Source organism: Bradysia coprophila, unplaced genomic scaffold (assembly GCF_014529535.1).
Source record: "Bradysia coprophila strain Holo2 unplaced genomic scaffold, BU_Bcop_v1 contig_145, whole genome shotgun sequence".
Lineage (NCBI taxonomy): Eukaryota > Metazoa > Arthropoda > Insecta > Diptera > Sciaridae > Bradysia > Bradysia coprophila.
In genome coordinates, this window is record NW_023503416.1 from 443,120 (window position 1) to 467,697 (window position 24,578).

Here is a 24,578-nt window from a genome sequence, read left to right on the forward strand (position 1 = left end):
CAAATGTTGTTCAACCTAAAGGAATTGTTAGAATGTGTTTCGATTCTGATTAGTCTCAATGGCTTTCCACTACATATATCTCGAAGGTATAATTATCGTATTTCAATTAACGTGAAAATGGATGGGGAAAAACAGCACAAACAGTTCACTGAACTTATCGCGTTTCATCAAATTTTGCAATGAATCGGCAAGCGGTCCCGTTCTAAAATGAAATAGTTATCTAGATACGATCCTGATCAGTACCACTTTTTGCCAACAATTTAGTTTTGTTGGTAAAATACCAGAATTCATTGACGTAGAAACTCCGAGATTTCAATCAACTTCAATTAGTTTCAATTGTTGAGAACCGAACACCATCCTTTGATATCAACAATCTAAACTAATCGAGTTATTATTGCTATCACAGTAATTTTTTAATTTTATTAACCGAAAGCACATCAAACAAATAAAGTTCAAACAAACAATTTAGTTATGCAGCAAAAACATTTCAAAATCTTTGTGTCTCTGTGCCCCGCCTCTACTTTCGCTACACATCACTTATCATCATCATCATCTTCCGTCGGTTTTACCAAATCACATATCGGATAAGCTGCAGCATGGTCGCGTATATCAGCTGTTGAAGCTCCAGCCGGAGCACCTTCCCGATATTCAGGGACTCGAAGGTATTGTGTGGAGACATTTTTCATTCGTACGTTTTCCATGGATAACCTGAAAATGCAATTTTTGTTAATCGAGCCGAAGTATTCGAGTAAAACCACAGATTTGCTTACATTTTTGAAAGGTCATCTTCCTTGGGGAGCACAATAGGACCGAATGACAACGGCAAAGATTCGTGTTTTTGGCTTTGATTTCTGAAAGTTTTTGGAAGAAGTTGTGGTAAAAGAGACCATTAGAGTGGAAGAATATCTCTGTCTTACGATTCGTATTTCTCTTTCGGAACAATATTTGCGAATGCCATCATTGTAGCCTCCTCTTTCGAGGCAGTGAAATCCATTTCGGTTAAATATTCCTTATCCAGAGTAGTAACGTAGTAAGATTGAATTATCTTCCAGTGTGACTCTGTGATTTAAAAGAAAACATTGAGAAATTTAAGGAAAAGACCTTGTCTCCGTCCATAGCAGTTACTATTACAAAATTATAGACAATGGTAAGAAGGGAAAAGTTGTGTAAATTAACTCACTGATCAGTTCTGGTGTGGTGAACTCGTAATTAACGGAAAAACGTAAAACAAAGTTTCCATTCAATGTGCACGGAACCAAATGAAGTTGCCGGGACTTGTTGATCCTAATTAAAAGATTCAAATTTTGCTTGTCCGTATATGTTGTTAGGGCCCGATCTTGTCGCGCATCACTTCCAAATTTCATGTTCCTAAAAAATTTTGAGGGTCAAACATCAATACACCCCTCTTGATCAAGTTCGCTTACTCTCTTTGTCGGAAACACACCAGTCCCAAAATGACCTTATTGCATACTTCGAAACGATGATCGGACCGAACACAATCTTCAAATACTTTTGCGCATTGAATTAAATTGCGGATGTAGTTCTGCAGACCGCTAACCCCATACGAACGGAACAAAAACCAAATCTTTAGCGATCTCATCCGACGACTCAGCGACACACCATAATGGCGATAATCGATCAGGCTGGACTGTTCCGCATCATCCTCATACTCTTTGATCAAATACGTGGCATCAATTTCGAAAGCGCGCTTATATTCGGCAGTATTTTTTAAGTACAAGCAAGCACCATCAATTGCACCTAACAACAGCTTGTATGGATTGCAATTAAATGAATCTGCATACTCCATTCCCTTCATGTAATCTTTCATTTCAGGTAATATAAAACTGTTTCCTGCGTACGCTCCGTCGATATGCATGAAAATGTCGTATTTCTTGCATACCGGTCCAATCGTAGAAAAGTCATCAAAATCACAGCCGCTTGTCGATCCGCAACAACATGCGACAAAGAACGGTATTAGACCATTAGCTATGTCCTCTTTTACTCGCTTTTCCAGAATTTCGCCGGTCACTGTTCGATGCTCATTCGGTTCAAGCAAATGCATAGCGCAGAGACTGAGAAAGGCGGCTTTTTGTACGCAACTGTGCGATTCACGAGATGTGTAGCACACGAGTTTCGGTAAAATTGTACCGGGGTGAATTAGATTATCTTCCTCTTTATAGCAACCATGCTTAAATAATGCACGCTGTCGAGCTGCAATCATTGCAGAAAATACAGCATCTGATCCAGATGAAATGGTGCTGAAAAAAGAACATTTAGCAGAGACCTTTCGGCATTTTTCTTTAATTTCCTCACTTACCACCCACCACCTACTCCCTTACTGTCCTCGAAAAGGAAAAATTTCGGTAAATTAAGTGCCCGTCCTAACCAGTCCATCATTACATTTTCTAGTTCAGTTAACGATGGTTGCGCTGTCTGTGAAACGTAAAATTTTAAAGATAACAATGACTGTCTCATCGTTACGCCCACTTACCCAAGAGAATCCGACGCCACCGAAACTAGTACTCAACATATCGGCCAAAATATTTGGGAATGAGTTACCACAAGGGAAATAGGCGTAAAAATTTGGGTGTTGCCAGTGACACGTGCCAGGAATGATTAGTTTATCAAAATCACTCAACATTTCCTTGAAATCTTCAGCTTCAATTGGAGGATCGGCTGTTGTTTAAAGGAAAATGGTTAAAGGAAAATCTACTTTTTTGATGTGTTCTTTAAGTTTTACATGGCAGAAGCGGCCGCAGATAACCTGGCCGTACGTTCGGGAACACTCGCTTCTTCGAAATTTTCTTTCGCAAATCGCATATGTATTCGACACAGAGTTTTGCATTTCTGCGAAAATCGGAAATTTGTGAATCTTCATCTAATTTCACTTGTTTTCGTTTAAAATTGAATATAGACGAAATCGAAGACATTGTGGAATAAAATTCGATTGAAAATTCAAATGATGTCTTTTTTCTGAAACTTCTAGTATGAATGTACTGATTGCTTGGATAAATTTTCCAGTCAACTCGATCAGAGTAAATTTTTCAATGTAATACTTACTATGGTTGCATGCAGTTACTTAAATACCATACATCAGTATACACATTTGAACTGATTTTTATTCACATAGCAAAGTATCTATGCCACCGAAAAAACATGAAAATTAGTAGATTATGCACCTCTGCCCAAATCGTCTAAATAATTATTTCAATAGAGGTGCATACGCTATTTTATCCAAAGTACATAAACTGTTTCTGTAAGTACTTACTACTTACTTAGGCGGGAACCACAAACTACTATTGGTTTGGGCCTCCTTCAGCAATCTTCTCCAATTCCGCGCCAATGTTCTCCAGTCGTTCCCTCTCGTTCTCCAGTCGATCACTTTCGTTCTCCAGTCGATCACTCTCGTTCTCCAGTCGTTCACTCTTAGTATCAATTGCATCTTTACATCTCGCTCTCGGTCTTCCTGGTCTGTGACTACCATCGGGATTTCTATTTAGCAGTTTCAGTGGTACACGTTCCTCATTCATTCTTTGTACATGACCGAGCCATCTTAATCGATTGATTTTGATGAATTTCACTATATCGGGCTCCTTGTAAAGCTGATGCAGCTCATGGTTGTATCTTCTTCTCCAGTTGCTGTTCACATTGACACCTCCAAAAATTGATCGAAGAATTCTCCTTTCAAAAACCAAAGTGTCCGTTCGTCGTAACTTCTATTTTGCTGATCACGACACGAAGTCAACGCTGCAGACAATAGTAGACGATCATGTCACAAACATTAGCTTCTAAAAACTTGGTTTCCTGTGTTGATCTGTTGGTTTCAAATCTTGTACTTCATTTTTACTATACAAAAGCCCATATTACAAACTTCACTGCGGTGACATTTCATGGGAATGAATCAATGTGAAGTTGTTACACAAAAAAAGTCCAGTGAGATTGAAGTACTATAAAAAAATGTGGTGCCTCTACAGGCCAACCGACAAGGCGAATGTGACAGGTTCACAAATATATTCTCAGAAAATTGACAGTCAAGGGACCTGACCCGCCTAAAATGTGGGGCCTAGTGTTAGTACTTCCCAAGGGTTATCGTATCATCGAATAACTCTAAAAATACATAAATTCTACTAAAGTATTGTAATTACAGTCCTGTTAAATTCGAGGGCTGCGTCTAAGCGTTCAAAGTTAGTTTGATTTGTGAGAAGACATCGTTGCTGGTTAAATTTGCAAGCGACAGAAGTATCTTCACAAAGAAAACGGGAGTCAAGGTGTTTTCCTTACCTCTTGAAATCAGTTGAAACAGAGTTATATTTTTGAAGCGCGTATTCATTTGTTATCGATAACGACGACCAGAAATAATCGATGAGTTCAGGACTCTGACCTTTTGTCTGTATGTTCTCAAAATCCAGAGTGTAACCACGTCTTTGCCAATTTTTTTGTTCAGATAATACTATGAATTCCGAAAAATTTGAAAAATCAAAAAAACCTCCAACAAAAAACGAATACGATTCATTGTGAATATTATGTGAATTCGTCATGACAAACAATTATGCCAACATAATAAAATTGATGAATTTTTACTGTCAAAATATTTTTAGCAAAGAAAAATATCATTTTGCTTTTATGTTCTTTTGATTGTTATAATATTATTTAAATCGCGATACAGATATTTAGTGACGCGAGCCATACAAGTAGTAACAATGTCTAACATTCGTATTTCCACCGGAAAATGGGGTTAATCCACATCTTAATCAAACAATTACACAATGATGTCGAGTAACAATGATCTGGATGACAATTTTTCGGGAGGAACCGCAAAGGATATTTGCTTGGACAAAAAGGATAATTTCATTCGGATTAAGCGAAAGCATATTTGTGTGTTGTTGAATAATTTGGAGAAAATATCATTGCTGTTCGGTGTGAAATTAGTTCATGTTAATAAATGTGAGAGTAATGTGAGCAAAGAAGTTAAATTTGCCTGTGAGCCCGATTGCGAAGATCTGAATCCATGCGAAGTAGCAGCAAATATTCAGGTAAGTCAATAACAATTTTATGAATTTTGTTACTTGAGGACTACTATCGAAAGCTGTCTTGTCGGAATACTTCAACTTAATGTGGCTGAAAACGATCTCTTATGATTGTGACCAAATGATTCTTTTACATCACTCTTCGATTGGTTTTTCCCTACAAATGATAAATTCATTGCACTCAATCAGAGTCAAAATTGTCGTTGACTAAAAAAAGGCCTAGCAACATGATTGCTGTCTAATAAATAGATGAGCTAGCAACGTGGTTGTTGTCTAATAAATAGATGAGTCCATGTTTTAAAAGTGTTAGGCAAAGCGTTCGTTGCCAGATATTTTTGATAAACATTTGTCGTACACTAATCAGGCTCTTAGTATATTATCCGATGTTTATTTAACACAGTAAATCTAAGAAATTCAGCTCAGGTGTCAGTGAAGGTTAATATCAGTATTTCATTTAATTCAATTGAAAATGTGGTTTTGCGATGAACTCAGAGTTATAATTAATTGCATACCTTGCATAATTTTACGTGATAGTAACTTAGATTCTCTTCTATAAGAGACTCTTGACGGTAAAGTGGTTTGGAAAGAGAATGGAATCAGACTTTTCAAAATTGAAATTCAAATGAAATGCAACCTCTGAACATGTACGTCCGCTAGTCACACTTTTACCCGGAGTTATACACCTAATGTCTTTTTTATACGCATATAAAAAGTGTGTTATATTTGTATGTGCACGTATATTGTGTATCAGTTATTTGAACCACACAACCGGATTCACGATTTCAACATATCTGCGCTTATATATTTCTTTTATATTGAAACAGGTATGATTTGTGCTGTTGTACCTCTCTCCTGCTAATTTATGATTTTTTTTTTCGACTTTTTTTACTCGTTGTTACGTATCTTCTACCATTCATGCTCGTGTACCTATTCCTCGGGCTTTTTTTGTGTGTGGGGCATGAAAGAATGATTTTTTAACCATTCGAAAGAGGATTTCATTTTTACTTTTTGTTGGTCTTTAAAGAAATTTCAATGAAACTAAAACTTATTCGAATTGGGATGCTCGAATGGCGTTGCTTCGTCGTTCAATTTTTTTTTTTTTGAAGTAGCAAATAAACAACAGTGAAGTAAACGATGAACTTTTACTTGTTTTCTTTAGATCGATAGTTAAATCTAATGAAGTAATAGATTTTAGCTCCAAATCTGTGTTTTTTGTATCCAGTGTTTATATTAGAAACTTTACTTCAATTATCTTAATAAAGGTTTTGATACAGACGATAAGAATTCATCACTTGGTCGTTGTTGTCGATATAGCAGATATTGTGATAATGTTTCGGGTTAAACTGAAAAGTTGGTAATTCAGTATTGACCAGTTATCACCCAATATCCATATCTTTTCAAACATATCTAATCCATCGTATTCCTTCCATGGATTCTGTGTAACAAAAAAGGCTGATAAAGGAGATGACCTCAGATTATAAGCAGTTAAAATTAGCCATCACTTAGTAAAATCAATCCACATTAAGATTTTCATTTTTATGTGCGTCACAATCTTTTATTATTTACATATTTGGTGAGGAGCTCACGTCAATTGTGGCTCTTGCGTCAGTCCATCAGTTATGGATCGAAAATCCGTTACTTTCTCACCGATGCACGTCAATACTTTTTTTTGGACAGACCAAGCAAATAATGTACTTAATGGTAACAAAAATATGATCTGAACTTTGTTTTGTGTGTTTTTTTTAAAAGATTTCTTCGGCTAATTTTGCACAAGTTGACAGAATTTTGAGTAAAATCAACGGTTTTGCATCTTCAGCGACACAAGTCAACATTCAACAATCTCTTTTATGTGAATTTCCTAAAGCCGGGTTTCTAAGAATTTATAGGAAATAAGTCAAATTAATGACATTACATGGCTAAACCCATTAACAAAACAACAAAAATATTTTCTGACTCGTTTACAGTAGAGGGCAGTCAAAAATTTATAAAAACTTGCTCCATTTGTGTGAAGACAGCCGGTGTATCCGTTACAATAACTACGACATATACGTGGAAAATTGTTAGCTAGTTTATAACCGCTCCTACAAATCAAAATTACAAAAATTAATGTCTTCATCGTCATCTTCAGTATGAATGTCTTCCGCTGACCATTACACATTCTTAGGAGCAGTTCTTGAATTATTTATCTGTTATATACCTAAACGTTTAAACAGCAATGGGAACTTAATATACCTTCTCATTGCGGAAATGAGTTCAATAAGACGGGTCAGTTCTAATGATAGATAAGAAAATACATTCGATTTCCAATCACATTAATGTAATATTGTTATGGTTTTCCAGAGGGATTAAAATAGAAAAGAAAGAAGTCGGAAAACTTGGTAGCTTACTTCATTATTCCGTACCATACACACATAGGATTCGAATCTTCCAGCGATAAACTTGTTTCTTTGGCACATTAATTCATTTATACTTCAAAAATAATGTCGTGATAACTTTGCCATTTTGGTTAATTTAATTTAGAGGACATCATACGCATAAATGACATAAGACCGTGTGGCATGACATAAGACCGAACGCATATATGCAAGGCAATGATCTTTTCAAAATTTTTAAAACAAGATTTTTTTTTTTTACTTTTTGAAAGTTTAATTCAGCAGTTTTATCGACGCATGTGGCTATTTTTAGATACGAAAATATTTATTTTTAAAATTTTTTTTTCTTGACTATATAAATTTCGTATTTATTACATTTCGACCTTGTAATGGCAATTTCATAATAAATTGTTATTGACAAAATCCATCAAAATACGTTCATGAAACCAACTACCGTCTTTACTTACAAATTTTTCTATTAGAATATTTTGTTAAAAAATCTTTGTACGGGCTGACGTGAATGCTGTACGTTTAAATAGTCTTCACATTTCACGTACCATCCATAAAATGATATTGGAAATCGAATATCAGTTTTGTTTAGTTTGCTCGTACCCGGAGACGCGATACTTTAAGTGTCATACTTGTACAATATCGATACAATATACATACATTGTATATGCATGTAAGTTGTTTGGTGATATGTTTGAAAACACTTGTATGGTATATACCATGCAGTAATTGGTTTACATTTCATTTATATTTTGTTCAGACACTTTGTCTTCATATTTTCAATTATTGATAAGCAAGAGATGATAAAAACTATCATCTTTGAATATTGCTGCGGATCCAGTACATTAGCACTGTTTCTCTTTTAATATTTTGTTCCGTTGAAATGTTTATATCTTGGTAGCAATCCTTTAGAAACTACAAGCGCATCGCAACAAAATCATTAAATCTATTCCTTCATTTGTGTACAAAGTCTCATAGTGTTGGATAGGTAATCTACTACTTCAATATTTGTAACATACATTTCGATATTATAAGAGAATGCTAGCCAAGGCTCAACGCTCATTCTTGTATTCATTGTCGATAACAGATAGCCGTTCATTGTGCACTAATGATAGTAAACGAGATTTTGAGCGAACAAATTATTCCCCAACTACTGTACTACTGTACCTGGGTAACAATTAAGAAGGTTCTACCCTATTCCTGTGCATTGCTTTCCTGAAAATACTAAAACGATGTACCTTGAATTTCTCGAAATTTCTCGAATTTTCTGGAATTTCTTAAAATTTCTCGAATTCGAGAAACTTCAAGAAACTCGAGAAATTAGTTTCTTGAAATTTCTTGAATTTCTCGAAGTTTCTCGAATTTCTTGAATTTTCTGGAATTTCTTGAAATTTCTCGAATTCGAGAAAATCAAGAAACTTTGAGAAATTCAAGAAATATTTCTCGAAGTTTCTTGAATTTCTCGAAGTTTCTTGAATTTCTCAAAGTTTCTTGATTTTCTCGATTTTCTCTAAAAGTTTCTAAAAAGTAGGCCCTGTTTTAAACCGTTTGCAGACCGTTATCGATTCTGTAAGAGGTCGTTCACAGATAACAAACGCATTTTACGGGGAGTAGTTGTCCAATTGAAGAATCCGTTTCATACAATTTTGCAATTTCATCCGTGAGTTTTGACCTACGAAGTGGAATTAGTGTGAAATCCGTAATCTTCGAATGGTCACCTATTGACATCAGTCTCCCAAACTTTAATGTAAATTGATTGGATGGAAAGATTACCCCTAGAAAAGATAAAGATATAATTACTAGGACTTTAACCCGGAACCCGGATAGACCGTCGCCATGGAAAATAGATCAATCAATTGAAATTAATGAACTCTATAACTTTCATCCTATCCACAAAACCAGTTAAATCATATCTAAACCGGCTACGTTACGTATTATCAACTGATTTGTAAATTTAAAAATTCAAAAAATTACGCAAAAGACTTCCAAATATGTGGTGTTTTAAATGTAGTGATAAGGCCATTTCATTGCCATTATATGATTACAATACAAACATTACGATAGGATATTCAAGTGCTTGCACTTGTCGATGAGGAGTTCGAAAATAAAATTCGGCGTCAAGCTTATGAAGTGTAATTACGTCTTTACGTCGTCGGATCCGGTTGAGATTTCGAGCGAACAGTATTATCAATAGTGAAGCGTATTTAAAAGCAAAATAAATAGCAGGCCTTCGATGGCACGATCATTTGCACAAATAAAATTTGTCAACAATCGGCACATGTTACATATATGTATAATACAATTCACGAACAATTCATAAGATACGAGAGTATATTCAATGAATGTCGAAATCTGTGCTTCGAACACGTAACAAATACATGAAGGCTGCGTAAATATTTTATATAAAAAAAATATATTTTCATTTCGAACTTATAAATCTAAAAAAACACACAAACACAATCATCAGAACCAGAAGTCTTAATTCATACCGTTGGTGTTCGACTGTGTGTTTATAAAGCAAAAGAAAATATGCATCCGGTTATAAACTAATAAGAAACATTAAATAATATTGTTAACCACATCAATAATAATGCCTCACACCTTAACATACTATACTATCATATACGGAACACTGAAACGATTGTTTTCTCGACCATCGACTGAATACCACTCATTATCATCGCATCATTGACCATTTTACTTTAATTTTTCATTGATTTGGGAACCGGATGCAGTTTTCTGATGTTAAATTGTTTGAATATATTGGATATTATGTATGTACGTAACGCGTTTATCTTTGTATCACATTCTCTTATGTGAAATTTTCAATATTAATAATCCAGTTGACCGTTGTCGTGTCGTGGATCAATGTATATATATTGTGCGATATATTTTGGTGGGAGATTGCAAATTCAGATATCAGCAAAAAATTCTATTTTTAGAGATTACATATCAGACAACGTTTCGGTGCTTATTAATAAAACGTTAATCAGAACTAATAAGATCAGTTTTCGAAAAAATTCTCGTTTTTTTGCCTTCCGATACACTATGAGACAACAATTTCGTATAGTCAATCCATCATTCAAGTGTTTAATTAGTATGCTTAGCATCAGATTCAGATGAGAATGAAACTTTACGCTTGAAGTATTTTTGAATACGGAAAGGCGATTTGGAGAGTAAGACTGTTTTCGTTTAGACTGAAATAATTATTCCATTTTTATTGATTCCATTCGTTTTTGACTTCACAATATTGCTTTTGTAGTTTGCAAGGGTTTGATCAAAATCAAGAAAAAGTTTTTTTTTGCGCTGATTTGTTTTTCTTAACTTTAGATCCGTGGAAGAATATACCATAAATCTGCCACCCACATACGATAGTATACGAAAGATTAGCTGGTTTCATACAAACAACAAAAGATTGTTGATCCGATGCGAGATTGTTATTTTGTTATTCTATACTGGCGTTAATAAAGTAAATCGTCAGACACTTACACATATCGGTCGAATCGGAACAATTACAATTTTTCTATATTACACAGACATACAGTCTATGGAGATATAGCAATATTAACTTCTAATGAATTATAGTCATTATTGCCTCACGAAGTAAATTTACTTCCATATTACGGCGATTGTAAGTTTCCAATACAATTTGTTGTGTCGCGACAATCAATTTCATTTTTTGACGGAGTCAACAATCTTCTTGTACCATTTTAAGAGTAGTGTATGTGATACAGCACATTTTTCTATATTTAAAATATTAAAATGGAAGAACCATTTCTTGCAAGTGAATTATTAAATTGACAAAGTTTATCGCTATTTGTCTGGGCTATTTTGTTATACACGTAGCAAAACACGAGTAGAAGTATCTTTTTCTGCCATAGGTAGCGTTTTGTTATTGTTATTATGTGCTGCGATATATGCTGTTAATATGTTGATATATATGTAATATAAAAACACGTTGATTTTCAATGAGAGATCCGGGTTTAAAAGTTGGGCAATGCCGCGCAGACAACGTATGTGTGTATATGGTGTATACATTCATTGTACAACAATGTGGTATAGGTAATATTTATACAAGTTGAGTGATTTTTTCAGACTTGGTAAATGTTTCCCCAATGCAATTTTCTGGTTAGTGTGTACAATGATTGTGCTAAAATCCATCTAAAAAGGAACGGGGAATGTTTGTGTAGTGTTTTCTCTGTTTTTGCGTCTTGTAATCCTTAAAAGCTATCTGACGATGAATCAATTAAAACTCTGCAATTAGAATAACATTTCCCCCAAATTATTGTGGAACATTGTTCAAACTTTCAATTACGCTTGGGGCATCCCATTCGGCATAGATGCATTCAATTGAAAGCTTAAACTTTTTTAAGCTATTGAATCCTCAAACGAAATGAATTTCAATTTACTTAAACGTTACATCTTATTGTTCGACCCAAATCCTTAACGCAAACATTGTCGAAATATCCTACAATTTATGTTAAATAAAGATTGTCGTTAGATATGTTCCGACTGTGTTTACAAATACGATTCTGTGGGTAAAAGTTCAGCGAAAGTTCTCTTGTCTATTACTTTCCATCCACAGGAAAATCCTATAGAAATTGATTTCCCCCAATTGGCTTAAAATCAAGCACACACGAGAACAACGATTTCTCAAATGCATTTTCTCAAAACCTGATTAAGAAACCATTTCAACCATCGACCTCTTCCAATGTTTGATGTAAAGAAAAACGAATATAATCACACACTACACAGGTAATTTACTGTTCAAATATTAATGAACAAAATCTACTCTGATCATTTCCTTGATTAAAGCGCTCATCTCTGCTTCGGCTATAAGTGAATTATTTCTGATGTTATGCTAGTTAAGCTGGTTTGTCGATAAGTTATGTATAGCATTTCGTTGCTAGTAGTTGTAATTCAAGGTGGAGATGGAAATCTGAATTCAAATTGAGAAATTGAAAAATATATGTTTCTTATGTAGCAGAGAGCCAAGTTCGAAATAATCGAAACAACAGTTGCATCGAATCGTCGGTCGAATACAGATAGGCTAGCAAAATAAGTTAGCTCGAATGAAAAGTGGAAGAAGAAGAAAAAAATTTTTTTTTGAGAAGTTATGGATTTTACTTAACAACACTTCGGGTTTAATTAATCGATAAATCAATTTTGTAATTTTAAAATATTTAAAATTCATTGCTGTTTAACATAGTACGAATGTGTTTACCTGAGATTTTTTTTTAAAGTTTCAGCTCCGTTAGACATAGCACAGTGGTTTTTTTTTATGAAACTTTTCAAATCGATTGTTGAGCATTCTTTATACAAAGTGTAAAATCTTTTCTTATGTTTTAACTGGATATCTACAGCATATTTCAGTGAAAGTTATATACGTTGAGAAATTTGTGTTTCTCTCGTATGTTTTTTATGCAACTGGAAAACCGATTCGTTTTTGACGGATAGTCCAATAAGTGAATGTGGATGTGGAATTTCACGGTGATGCACAAAATAATAATAAAAAAACTTACGGATCTGTGGTTTAGTTGTTTGCATAAGTAAATGAGTTTCTAAATAAGTTTAATGAATGTGACTTTTCGCGTAAATTGTGGATATTCAAATGACTACTTTAAGCAACTTTGTGGATATTATGCTCATTGCGGATTTTAACGGAAAGGTATGAATAAATGGATAAGTGGTGGTTCAATGGCTTTCAGTTTTATTAGATTTCAGTTGTGCTTTCGATTTCGATAACAGAAACTTTCCCTGGAATTAGTAACTAGTTTTTTCAGTAATAAGTACGTCCTTCTCAACCTCTAAAACTACCTACAAAATTGACATTTTTGTTGTGGAAAACTCAGACATTTTTAAATACAAATTTTACGGATTAACCGGATTTTGCATTCCTAAACAAGGATTCAAGATCACGTAGTGTGAGAGAGCCAATACATTTTGAGGATTACTAAATTTTGAAGGACAAACAAAAAATGAACTCTAAAATCGGGGAATTCCACTGCGTGCTACGCCGTTTTATATTGGTCGAATTGATTTGTCAATAATAAATTCACATCGGATTTACTCCGATCAAATGAATACTTTTTGGCAGTAAAATTACAATTAGATGCTGTTCACGTTCACTCGTAAACGCGATTTTTTTTTTCTAATTTTTAAAGACAATTTCACTTTTGAATTTTATTTTTCAATGATATAAATGCGAACTCAGCACTCAGGGTCTCAACTGCGAAGTGTATTTTTCTATATAGGTTGCATACACGTTCCTACCCTACAAACATCTGACATGTTGTGAAAATAACAACCAACTAATTTCAACGTTAAGGCTGAGATTAAAAATTTCCAAATGTATTCGTTTTATCTCTATTTTTGGAACAATCACCGAACACATGGTAGAATATATCTATATTTGCACTCCACCAAAACGATCGCATTTGATTGCTAATATAACCAACCACATCCGCCTTTATTAATGAAAATATAATGATTGTATATACAATTCATTTTCTCTGTTATCTCTACACCCATTGATAGGCTACAATTATTCATTCGTTATCTCGTAACAGCTAAATTAAATGACGTCTGCTGCTGTCTGTACTATATTTTGTTGTTGTAAGAATTCAGTATAAAGTCAATTAGTATATGAATGAATCAGTAAACAATTCTTACTGAGGAAAGAAATCCAATTATAACTGTAGCGTCCAGGCATATTTCAAGAAAATATTTTCGATTATTTATAATACATCCTGTCATCTGGTTTTAACTGGTCAGGCGAAAGTAGCCATGCTGCTTATTCTATGAATACTTACAGCTGGTTCATTAGAAAGCATTTACCTTATTTCCTCTCAATAGATCACAATGTGAAAATTGCGTTCTGTTGGCGATTGGTCGAAAGACATTTCAAGGGTGTTAGGGAATCTCGCGCCGCGTCATTCGCAATAACTCACAAAGTGACATCTTCCTTATACAAAATGTGTCAAAATGGAATTATTGTGAATGACGCGGCGCGAGATTCCTAGCAACCATTTCAAGTGAGAAAATTGCAGCACTATCTCTTCAGTGTGGCGAAAATAGTACATTTCGTACCTAGGACTAAAAGTCTTTTTTAGCGTGTGAGAAGTTTCCAGGCAGAGCCGAAGGCGAGGTCTGGAATCGAATACGCTAAAAAAGTCTATTAGTCCGTGGTACGAATAGTATTTTTCATATTGGACGGAGAAAAAGTGCGACGAAGTCGCTCTTTTCGGGTCCTAGGTATGAAATAGAACTTTTCTTACTTAAACTGTCACTTTGTTTATGTTTTCAACAATGGTTTTACCATGGAGAAAAACGGTTAATCACACCTCGTACATATGAAAAACGTTGTGTGGAAATAGAAAGTTCAAACTCTAGCAAAATTGCGGCCTCGCCTCGCTCTGGGCACAAACATCGATCTTGCTGGAATTTCGTTTACTCCTATCGGTAAACGCATTTGTTGTGGACGGCTGATTTTAGGCACTTTAGGTCCACATCAGATATGTAAATCACTATTGATAACCAACCTGTGGAGAAAACAGGAAATTCCAACAAAAGCGAAAGTTTGCAGCCAGAGCTACGCAAAATTGTCACAAAATTAAGAAAAAGTTAGTTTTACGAAGCATTCCAATCAAAAAAAGTTTTATTGTCGCTAACCAGAACTTGTATTAAGCGTTTTGCAGTACAGTCTAGAAATCAATGAAAGTAGATAAGTAGGTATGGCCAGTCCATACAAGTCGGAGCACATACGGATGTGCATGGCGCCACCTCAAACGAACTCATTTCTAGTGGAAATTTGCACTAGAAATGAGTTCGTTTGAGGTGGCGCCATGCAAATCCGTATGTGCTCCGGCTAGAACAAATTTGAACGTTTGGCCATACCTATCTATTTACTTTCATTGCTAGAAATCTGTTACTTCTAATGTTTAAAGTGTTTTTGATGCAAAGCCTATTACTTCATTCGATTTAACGTACATTTTAGTATACCTATAAGACCACGTAGGCCAGAGGTTTTTACTTATTTTGTCCACGTTGTCGATAACATATCCTGCTTGGTGGTGATTCTTCCAATGCTTAGATTTTGATTGGTTCGTTTTAATTATGTGATAATTTAGAAAATTTGAATTATTTTTGGAATTAAAATTCGGAGTAAAATTTTTTAACGTCTTTCTTCAAGGCTTGCTTGATTCGAACTAGATGTTAGGAGTGTATATAGTCGAAAGACTGAACAGGCACCTGGATCGGTGATCCTTTGTACCGTTCTCCCTTGCCTTTGTTAATTGCAACGAAAACGAAATTATAAAAATTACAATTACAATTACAAAAATTATCCGCATTATACAGTTACTTGTTGGACTGTGGCCTAAAACTACTAGTCCTAATCCTAATGACATAGGTCATAGTCTCGATCGATTTATTAACTCTTTCAATAATTAATTACTCTTTTAGATGAATTGCCTTCTTTGTGTTTTTTTCTTTCTTATTTTCTCAAACAAAAAAATTCGCCGACGTAATAATAGCTTTGTGTTTCGACACGTTTTCGCTATCGCAATAAATAAAGTCCTAACCGAAATGATAACGATCAGTTTGTATATTATGTTAATTGGGTAATACAGTCGGGAAACGTATTTGTCAATGAAAATAAATTTGACGCAAAATTTTTTGATAAAATCAACGATAAAGCCATTCTGGTTAATGATAAATTATCAGATGTTACCTTGTTATTTATTAAATGTTTCGGCATACGACTAGCCTATTTACACTGTCAATTTCAAAATCGCAAAATAAAAATATTTCTTGAGGTTATTGACCTCTACTACGAAATTTTCTCGGAAATCTTTGAATAAAGTTGGACTAAATAGACTAAATGTTAAAAAAAAAGTGCATGCCACGGACGAAAGTAATAATATACAAGTATTACATCGCCTTATCGTGTCAAAAAAAGATGTATGTTAGGACTGATCGCCATCAAAACATACCAGATCTTACTTTCCATACATCATTTTTTCCAGCTAGACTCTAGTGATTTTACACTGGACCCACTTTTTCACCATCGCGCATCGCGATGGTGTGTAGGTTTGTTAGTGTTTCGTTTATTAACAGTAAGTTAATTCATTACCTGACTTTCATGCAGATAAGATACAAGATACAGATACGTGAGTGTATGCATCCTTTGAGGAAAGTATCAAATGCACTTATATTAAGTTTAATTCCGTATGATGGCAACATATCAGAAGCAATTTGCAGAAGTAAATTTGGTTTTGCACGTAAGGCATTTTGCGATAGTAAACTTTTTAGAAACAGCTAGCCATTTCCTACCGAAAACGATGACAAAAATATATGATGAGCGTTGGTCAGTGGTTTCGTATGGTTTCGTATAAGCAAGCGTTTATAGAAACTTGTGAAGTAAAACATTTTGTGCACCGAAATACGACATATTTTGCCATGATTTTTTGTTAGGAAATGCAAGGTTTTCCCGAACGATATAACGTGCGGGAAAAAAAACATTTCTTTACGATTTATCGTGCGAAAACGGTTTTGAATGAATTTTTCCATGACTATTCGATTAAACAAAAATATGGTGAATGTGAAGTTTGTCCGGTGCTCAAAACGTTGTTCGTACCTCGACAGGAAATGGATTTTTCAGCACACGTCAGCACACTGGCGCTGAAATAATCGTCATTTCCTGGCTTGGTACGAAAAATACTATTTTCTATCAAATTCTTTGCGACACTTTGAACAAAAAGAGTGAAAAATGTTATGGTCATATCGCAATACTCTTGCCGTTTCTAAACTGTATGCTATGCTTTTGATATCGATCCGTTGGGACAACTCTACCTTTTTTTTAGACGTTAAACAAATCAACTATATTTGCTCAATTTCAATGAATATCAATCTGAATCTTCATTTATCATTATACTAATGGTGAGAATGTTTGTTTTAATAGAAAAAATGATTTAAATTCAATATTTATTCCAACGTATTTCGATGCACTCAGCAGTATTATTCGTATGTACAAAAAAAACAGTCTTTCGGCGGTACACACAAAAAAGACACGTGCTTCTATTTTTAGCCGTTTAAATACTGATTTGTTATTTTATTAAATAAGTATTATTTGTCTGGTCCGTCACAACCACTTTGAAACGGTTAAAAACAAACAAGATTTCGATTGATTGTATCCATTGACAAAGACGAATAATTACAGCATCTTGGCTAGATGTTGTTTTTGCGAAAGGAATTTCAACGAAACTAGTTTTTGCAGGTCGAATGTTCCGACATTGTATACCAATGTATTCGTGAGAATATCCAAATAATGACCTGCGAACATATTCAGTTTAAGCAATGGAACATTTAATTTTAAAATAATTACTGTGTCTACAATCATATAAAATGATTCTGCACATACAGCCACTTAATGGAACTTACCAATTTAAAAGTAGGAAAAAAAAGAATTTCGCAAAAATAACAACAATGCAAATAAACAAAAATTTTATTAATAATGTTACAAGGCTTCTACGTATCTAATAAAGCTGTTGACGTAGAAATAGTTTTTTTTGTGACATTAAACATTTACCCAACAAGTCACACTGATAGAAACTACGTACTTATCGACGAGATTTAGATTTTGTTATATACATTTTCCATTATTGTTGTAAGCATAAAAGATAATTGAAAATGGAAAGACAGATATGTGCATTTGATTAAACAAATTTGCTGTAACCGTCTAATCCATCTCGTTACCAGTAAAGCCAGAAATTATTGCGTTTCTCTTTATCTTATCCGGTTTTTCACTTTGGTAAAAATAAAAAAATTACAGTCAGGAACAGTGAAATTTCAGCATGAATTTGCTTCAGCTGTTTTTCAACTGATCTACACATACAATCAAAACTGTACATTATTGTTTATACTGTTGAACCTGCCAGACGCACGCTCGTGGTAGTGGTATAAAGACATATAAACAGTTTTGATTGTTAGTTTGGATCATCTGAAAAACAGCTGAAGCAAATTCATGCTGAAAATTCACTGGCTCTAACTGTAATCTAGGAAGTTCAAAAGAAAAGCTCAATTTTTAATTTAGTTTGTAGTTGTAAGGAGTTGTAACGAAGACCTAAAACGGTGCAATACGATTACAGTTTAAAAGCAGACAGAGCCTGCCTTATTTCATTTCTACATCCTAGAACTCACGTGACTTAAGAAACCTTTACCCAAATATCAAAATTTTGGATTTCATTCGCAAAATTAATGTGAAAATTCTTATTCTCTCCAGCAATACATCGATTCGTTGTCCGTAGCCGAAGCAGAAGATTCTAGTTACGATTCAGATGGCGATGCGGACGACTCACACGAGCAGGTATCCAGAACGACCAGTGATACACTTGGCCAGGAATTTGCTGAGTATGTTAGTCAACCAATATCAAACCAGGTAACTAATATTGATATCCGTCGATACATTCGTATACGCTAACAATGATTATTCCATGAAGGATCGATCGCCTGGCTACACACAACGTGTTGAATTTGCACTGAAACTCGGTTATACCGAACGTCTAGTCCAAGCAGCATTGGCACGTCTGGGTCCAAATCCTGCACAAAACGAACTTTTAGCTGAATTAATAAAATTAGGTGCACAACAAGGCAATAAAAGTGAATTTATATGTGATTCGCCGTTGGCAGAATGTTTATCACCAATAACGGATACACCAGTAACTATATGCGATGATGGAAATGGGTTACGGCCTATTGTTATTGATGGAAGTAACGTTGCTATGAGCCATGGCAACAAAGAAATATTCTCGTGTCGAGGTATTAAGCTGTCTGTGGAGTGGTTCAAAAGTCGCGGCCATAAGGATATCACTGTTTTTGTGCCAAAATGGAGGAAAGAGAGTTCTAGGCCTGATAATCCCATTAAGGATCAAGATATACTGTTAGAGTTGGAGAAAGAGCGGCTTCTTGTTTTTACTCCATCACGATTTGTCGGGGGTAAGAGGACTGTATGCTACGATGATCGATACATTTTGAAGGTAAGTCTACAAATTGGAATTTGCCACATGTTTCTGTTTCTCATCCTCTTACAATTTTCAACATTTAGCTAGCATCGCAGAACGACGGAATCGTTGTGTCAAATGACAACTACCGTGACCTAGTGCAGGAAAGTTGCGAATTTAAAAAAGTCGTTGCTGAACGGGTACTGATGTATTCATTTGTCAATGACCACTTTATGCCTCCAGATGACCCGTTAGGTCGTTCTGGACCAACATTAGACAACTTCTTACGTATACAGCCAAAGTAAGTTTCGAAATGGGAGTGACCATTCATTCACCTGAAACTAATTAAATTTTCTTTTCCTTTTACAGAAAAGGGGATCCCCCACCTCCTTGTCCATATGGAAAGAAATGTACTTACGGTAATAAATGCAAATTCCATCATCCTGAAAGAGGCACAGGACCACACAAGTCAGTGACGGAGCGATTGTCCGAGCATGCAGCACGTCACTTATCAGCCAGAAACTCTGATGGTCAAAACAAAACTGTGATCCAAGGAAAGTCGTTGAGTGTGCCACTGTCGAGTAGCGGTGAAACTAGTCCTGTCAGTGGGGATCGACGTAAACCATTAAGTCGAACCAGATCTGGTGTAGTACCGGATTCTTCCTTCTCAAATGCCACAGTATTAGAAAATCTGTCGAACGCGACCAACCAACAAAACTTATCAACGAATTGGGATCAGTCTTTCACTAATCAAGGGTTCCCAAAGTCACACAGTATAGAAAACATATCAAGAGAGGCATACACACATGGTCCTACCACGTACAGTGGATTGTGGTCCCGGCCACAGCAGAACTCAACAGCACAGTCGTGTCAAGCACAGGCTCAATGTTCCACACAAATACCGCAACAATCTCAAGACAGCGATGATAGTTCAAATTTACATAGAAAATTACGACGACAGTTAACACTAAATCCGGCTGGTTGTGATCCAAGAATTTATCAAATGCAAATGAATCAACAACAACAACAACAACAGCAGCAGCAGTCAAAATTACCGCAACAACATCATTCGCCGCATCGTCCGTTAGCACCATCTCTCAGTGGTCCCCGCTCACATCATCCGTCACAATGGGACCTGCATCAGGTGAGTGCGTTGAAACGTTTCCGTTACAATTTAATTGCTCAACCAAATTCATCTTTTTCTCGAAAAGAATGTAACACGCATTGCATCAGCACCCGATCCATCGCGTCCATGGCAAACCGGACCACCACCGGCATCAACGTCAGAGCCTCACATAAATTTATGGTCACAGCATCGAGCCACAACGCCAATTCTATCGGCACAGGATCACCGCTGTCACATTTACTACCATTTGGCCAGTATATTTCCCGAAGAAGAAGTGCAAACCGTGATGCATTTGTATCCAGAAGAAACTAATCCTCAAACCATTTGTGCGGCGATATTAAATATGTTCCCGAAGATGTAATTGCGTAATTAGGCGCATGAAGAAACGCTATTGTAGCCACTGTATTGTTGGTGAAGTTGTCGGTTGAAAACTGTTCGATTCGCTCCAAAAGGACTACATGAAATCGGTAAGCCAAAATTTTATTTAAGGATTGAGTGTTCATTCATCGACTTTGATAAAATGATAAATTTTGGCTGACTGCTGGATGTATTTTGGAAGTGACGTAGAATGACAAGCTTATCGCGATATTATCATTAAATCTGCTACTTCCCTTGTTGATAGTGTTGCACAGTGTTTGATATAAAATCTTTTACGTCGTTTCTAAAGAATCAGCTGTTCAGTTTGGTATGTATGCAAGAAGTTGATCGAAAGAAGTATTCTGCTCAAGCCTTTCATTGTTGCACAATTGAGGTAGTTTGATTACACATGAAAAAATTGAAAGAAGCAATGTGCTCGTATCATGTCCCATGTGATCAGTGAAATTAAAATCAGCAACTTGTCGGAAACTAAGTGTCATTTAACGGAGAATACAACAACTTCATCAAGACGCTAGTACAGTGGCGTATATTTCCTCCTTTCGAAAAAAAAGGAAACATTTTTCAGTCATTAAAATATTAAAATTGAACTTTTTGGTGCGCTCTCATTGCATATTATGGAGAGCAAAAGTTAAGTTAAGATCTAAGGATATAATCCTCGGAAAAGCTCATAGAGTTACACACTAAACACATGAAATTTTCTATTTATTACATTTCTACGATATAATACGGAGAGTTAAGTAAATAAAATCGATCTTTTAACAAACAACAACAAATAAAATTAGCAATAACAAAACGGTAAACGTTAAACTAAACAATTAGTTTGTACTAAAAGAGAAAAATATTTGCTGAAAATAAGTTGCATTTTTAAAGCTTTTATATATTGCAGCGAAGCAAACAAACAAAGAAACAACAACCACAGACCATTCCATTAAATAAAAGTTCACCTAAAGTCAAAAAGCTAATTTAATAACCAGAAGAACTTAAATGCAATAAATAAACGGATGAATTATATATATATATTGTCTGGTGAGATAATCGGAAACATTTTAATATATATTCGATGGAGCAAAGAAAAATTAAATTAAAAACAAGAAGCAAAACTTATTGAATGAAGACGAAATTTTATAAAAGTAAAATTTTAAAAACAAAATAATAAAAAACACAAAACGCACGCATTGACAAAAATAAACAAATAAAATAAAATGTGAGATGAATGTAAATTAAAATAGAATTTGTTTGTAACTTCATATTGGAGTAAATTAAAAAAAAAAAAACAAAAGTCTAATCAAACTACTGTAAAATCAAGAAAAATAAATTTAAATGAAAAGTATTCCTGTTGACAGATTTAGATTCGATGCGTGTATGATATTTCCGCATTTTTTTTTTCAAATTTCATTTGTGGAGTATAAAGTAGAACTTACAGCTGTAACTTAATAACCAAGAATACGGTTCGGTTAGTTATCGAATCAATAGAAAACTTAAAGAATTTGTCAAAGCTTGCCGGTCGGAATGCGATTAATTGTCAATTGTCTTGGAATTAATTCACCGTTACATAGGATGTGACGTTTGTTGTAAATGACATGATTGACAGCCGACTTCAATCGGAGATTGATTTGCTAAATTTGCTAAAATTTTACAAATTTTTAAAAGTTACTTAAAAAACGTTTTTGTCAAATTTTAGCAAAATTAGGAAAATCTTGGCAAATTTTCATAACTAGGCCCTGATATCAATGGTTTTCTGTTGCATATGACTAAACTGTAACAACGATCTGTGAGCAGATATCGAAACACGTTAACTTTAGGTTCAACGTGTCTTTGAGCCCTGGAGACAGTCTTTACGGTAGCAGAGACTACCACAGACAAAGACTTACAAAAATGTCATCTACATCAATGACGAATTTGGAAAAGATTATGAAACCCGAGGAGCCTCTTTTAAAGTCAACTTTCTCTAAAAAGGGTTTTCGTTCTTTTCACGTTCAATTGGTATTCTCAGACATACATGTTTCACTAGCATTAACTTCTATGTTGATGAGAATTCAAATCAGCTGTTTGAAACCAGGGTTATTTTTGGAAAAATAATTATTATTTTTTGCTAATTTTGTAAAATCTTAGCAATTTTTTGAAAATTTTAGGAGATCATGGCAAATTTAGCGAAAATAAATCTCCAAAAATAGTCCCTGCATGAAACAAGTTACGATACTTCTCTGACGAAGAAAGTTTTTCATTTATCAATTGAATAGTTCCATTATCGATAGTCATTTATTCATCGACGGTACTTGTTATATCTGCACTATTTTTTGAGCGCTAGTGCATGTTTATACCATACCTTCAAATAAACATTTGGTCGGTTCATCGGTTCCGAAAATCGATTCCAGGACGAGGAAAATATGTTATTCTAGTTCCATATCGATAATGTTATTATTTCCGTGTCACTGTTTCGCTACAGTTTCGTTGTTTTCTTTGTAGTTGATTATGGCATCAACAGTATACATTTCGTTTGCATTATACAATTGAGCGAATATGAAAATTTAGGTTTGTTAATTACCATCAGTCCTTCGTAGCCGTAATATACGAATACCTACCTCCGGTAGTTTACCATTCTGTAAGATCGATGGTATTTTCTTTTTATTAACGCTGTCGTTCTGGGCCTATTACGTCGTTATACTAACGTGAGTGAAAAGCGATCGTGCGAGCTATGGTTTGATGGATTCTTATAAGTGATCGAACAGAATTGTTCTGACGACAAAAAGAGAAATTTTTATAAAATACAAATTGTTGAAACTATTTAGTTGAATTTTTTTACAAAAATTATTTAAAAAGAAAAAGAGAAAAGAAAAAACAAAATCAAATTTAAGGGTATATTATTCATAACATAATATATTAAGTAGTTCGATACTATGTATCTATGTATCACCATGTAAAATGAGTGTAACATTTTTTAAACAAAAATTTATTTCTGTTTTTGCTTAACTTTACAATTAAAATGACAAATAAAGCAGCACGTTGTCTTTGCGTAAAATTAAAACTTTTTTTTAAGATGTAAGAACAACAAACCATCGCAATTGGATCTTCCTGCATTTTCTCTGAAACACCAATTACCAAATGCTTCGCATTGTTATTGTGTTATTTGAGAATAACCACTGTCAATTCATCGTTTCCGATTCGAAAAGCGGAAGTTGATAGAGGGATTCTTTTGAATTTCGACTGACCGAAATCGGTGCTATTTATTCCGGGACTTTTTTTTTATATATGCCTAGTTAGGCCTTGGTGCCTAGGCCCCAAAACCAGTGTCAGATATTTTTGATCTTCCATACCTGGCTGGTTGTAAGTGGCCAAAAGTCGAAAAATGGTTTTTCGTAGTCCGGATTTCATTTCCGTAAGGTGATGAGGACACGGGCGTGTATGGGTTCGTTGGAAAGCTGACGTCGAATACTCCTGGGGCAAATATTACCTTCATAAAATCTGATGATAAATGGCCGAAAATATGACTTCCGGAAAATTTCTCAAAATCGATGTAACCTCGGTGAACTTTGATGAGTGGTGTTACCTCACTAATGCAATTATTTGATTAAATTATTACTTATTATAAATGTGGAGGACCTCAGCTTTACAGCGATACGCATATTTAGTAGTTTGGCGGAGTGAAACACACATAATTTAATCAAAT

The 24,578-nt window shown here is 34.7% G+C and overlaps 2 protein-coding genes across 3 annotated transcripts; one reads left to right on the forward strand and one right to left on the reverse strand.

Moving 5' to 3' along the window:
• Positions 1-367: 367 nt before the first annotated feature.
• On the reverse strand, positions 368-3,038 carry LOC119074236 (aromatic-L-amino-acid decarboxylase-like). Its single transcript, XM_037180258.1, has 8 exons — positions 2,741-3,038; positions 2,492-2,676; positions 2,318-2,433; positions 1,425-2,258; positions 1,181-1,368; positions 918-1,059; positions 771-851; positions 368-708 (listed from the first exon to the last, which is right to left on the reverse strand). Exons 1-8 carry the CDS (start codon positions 2,928-2,930, stop codon positions 534-536), a joined length of 1,911 nt encoding a protein of 636 aa, XP_037036153.1. The 5' UTR covers positions 2,931-3,038; the 3' UTR covers positions 368-533.
• A 1,535-nt stretch (positions 3,039-4,573) lies between these two features.
• On the forward strand, positions 4,574-23,654 carry LOC119074237 (endoribonuclease ZC3H12A). 2 transcript variants are annotated; one of them, XM_037180259.1, is made up of 6 exons: positions 4,574-5,033; positions 18,690-18,845; positions 18,907-19,443; positions 19,512-19,708; positions 19,777-20,551; positions 20,619-23,654. In XM_037180259.1, the coding sequence occupies exons 1-6, from the start codon at positions 4,767-4,769 to the stop codon at positions 20,892-20,894; spliced, it is 2,208 nt and encodes a 735-aa protein (XP_037036154.1). In that variant the 5' UTR covers positions 4,574-4,766; the 3' UTR covers positions 20,895-23,654. The 2 variants fall into 2 exon arrangements, with proteins under 2 accessions (XP_037036154.1, XP_037036155.1); XM_037180260.1 differs by lacking the exon at positions 4,574-5,033 and adding an exon at positions 12,439-13,076.
• Positions 23,655-24,578: the final 924 nt, after the last annotated feature.

Excerpts from the sequence above, each read along its gene's own strand:
- LOC119074236 (XM_037180258.1), bottom strand. The coding sequence starts at position 2,930 with ATGTCTTCGATTTCGTCTATATTCAATTTTAAACGAAAACAAGTGAAA. Across the intron at positions 2,259-2,317 it reads AAGGGAGTAGGTGGTGGGTG|CACCATTTCATCTGGATCAG; the intron begins GTAAGTGAGGAA and ends TTCTTTTTTCAG. Across the intron at positions 709-770 it reads GAAGATGACCTTTCAAAAAT|GTTATCCATGGAAAACGTAC; the intron begins GTAAGCAAATCT and ends TTGCATTTTCAG.
- LOC119074237 (XM_037180259.1), top strand. The coding sequence starts at position 4,767 with ATGATGTCGAGTAACAATGATCTGGATGACAATTTTTCGGGAGGAACC. Across the intron at positions 19,444-19,511 it reads ATGATCGATACATTTTGAAG|CTAGCATCGCAGAACGACGG; the intron begins GTAAGTCTACAA and ends TTCAACATTTAG. Across the intron at positions 19,709-19,776 it reads TTCTTACGTATACAGCCAAA|AAAAGGGGATCCCCCACCTC; the intron begins GTAAGTTTCGAA and ends TTCCTTTTACAG.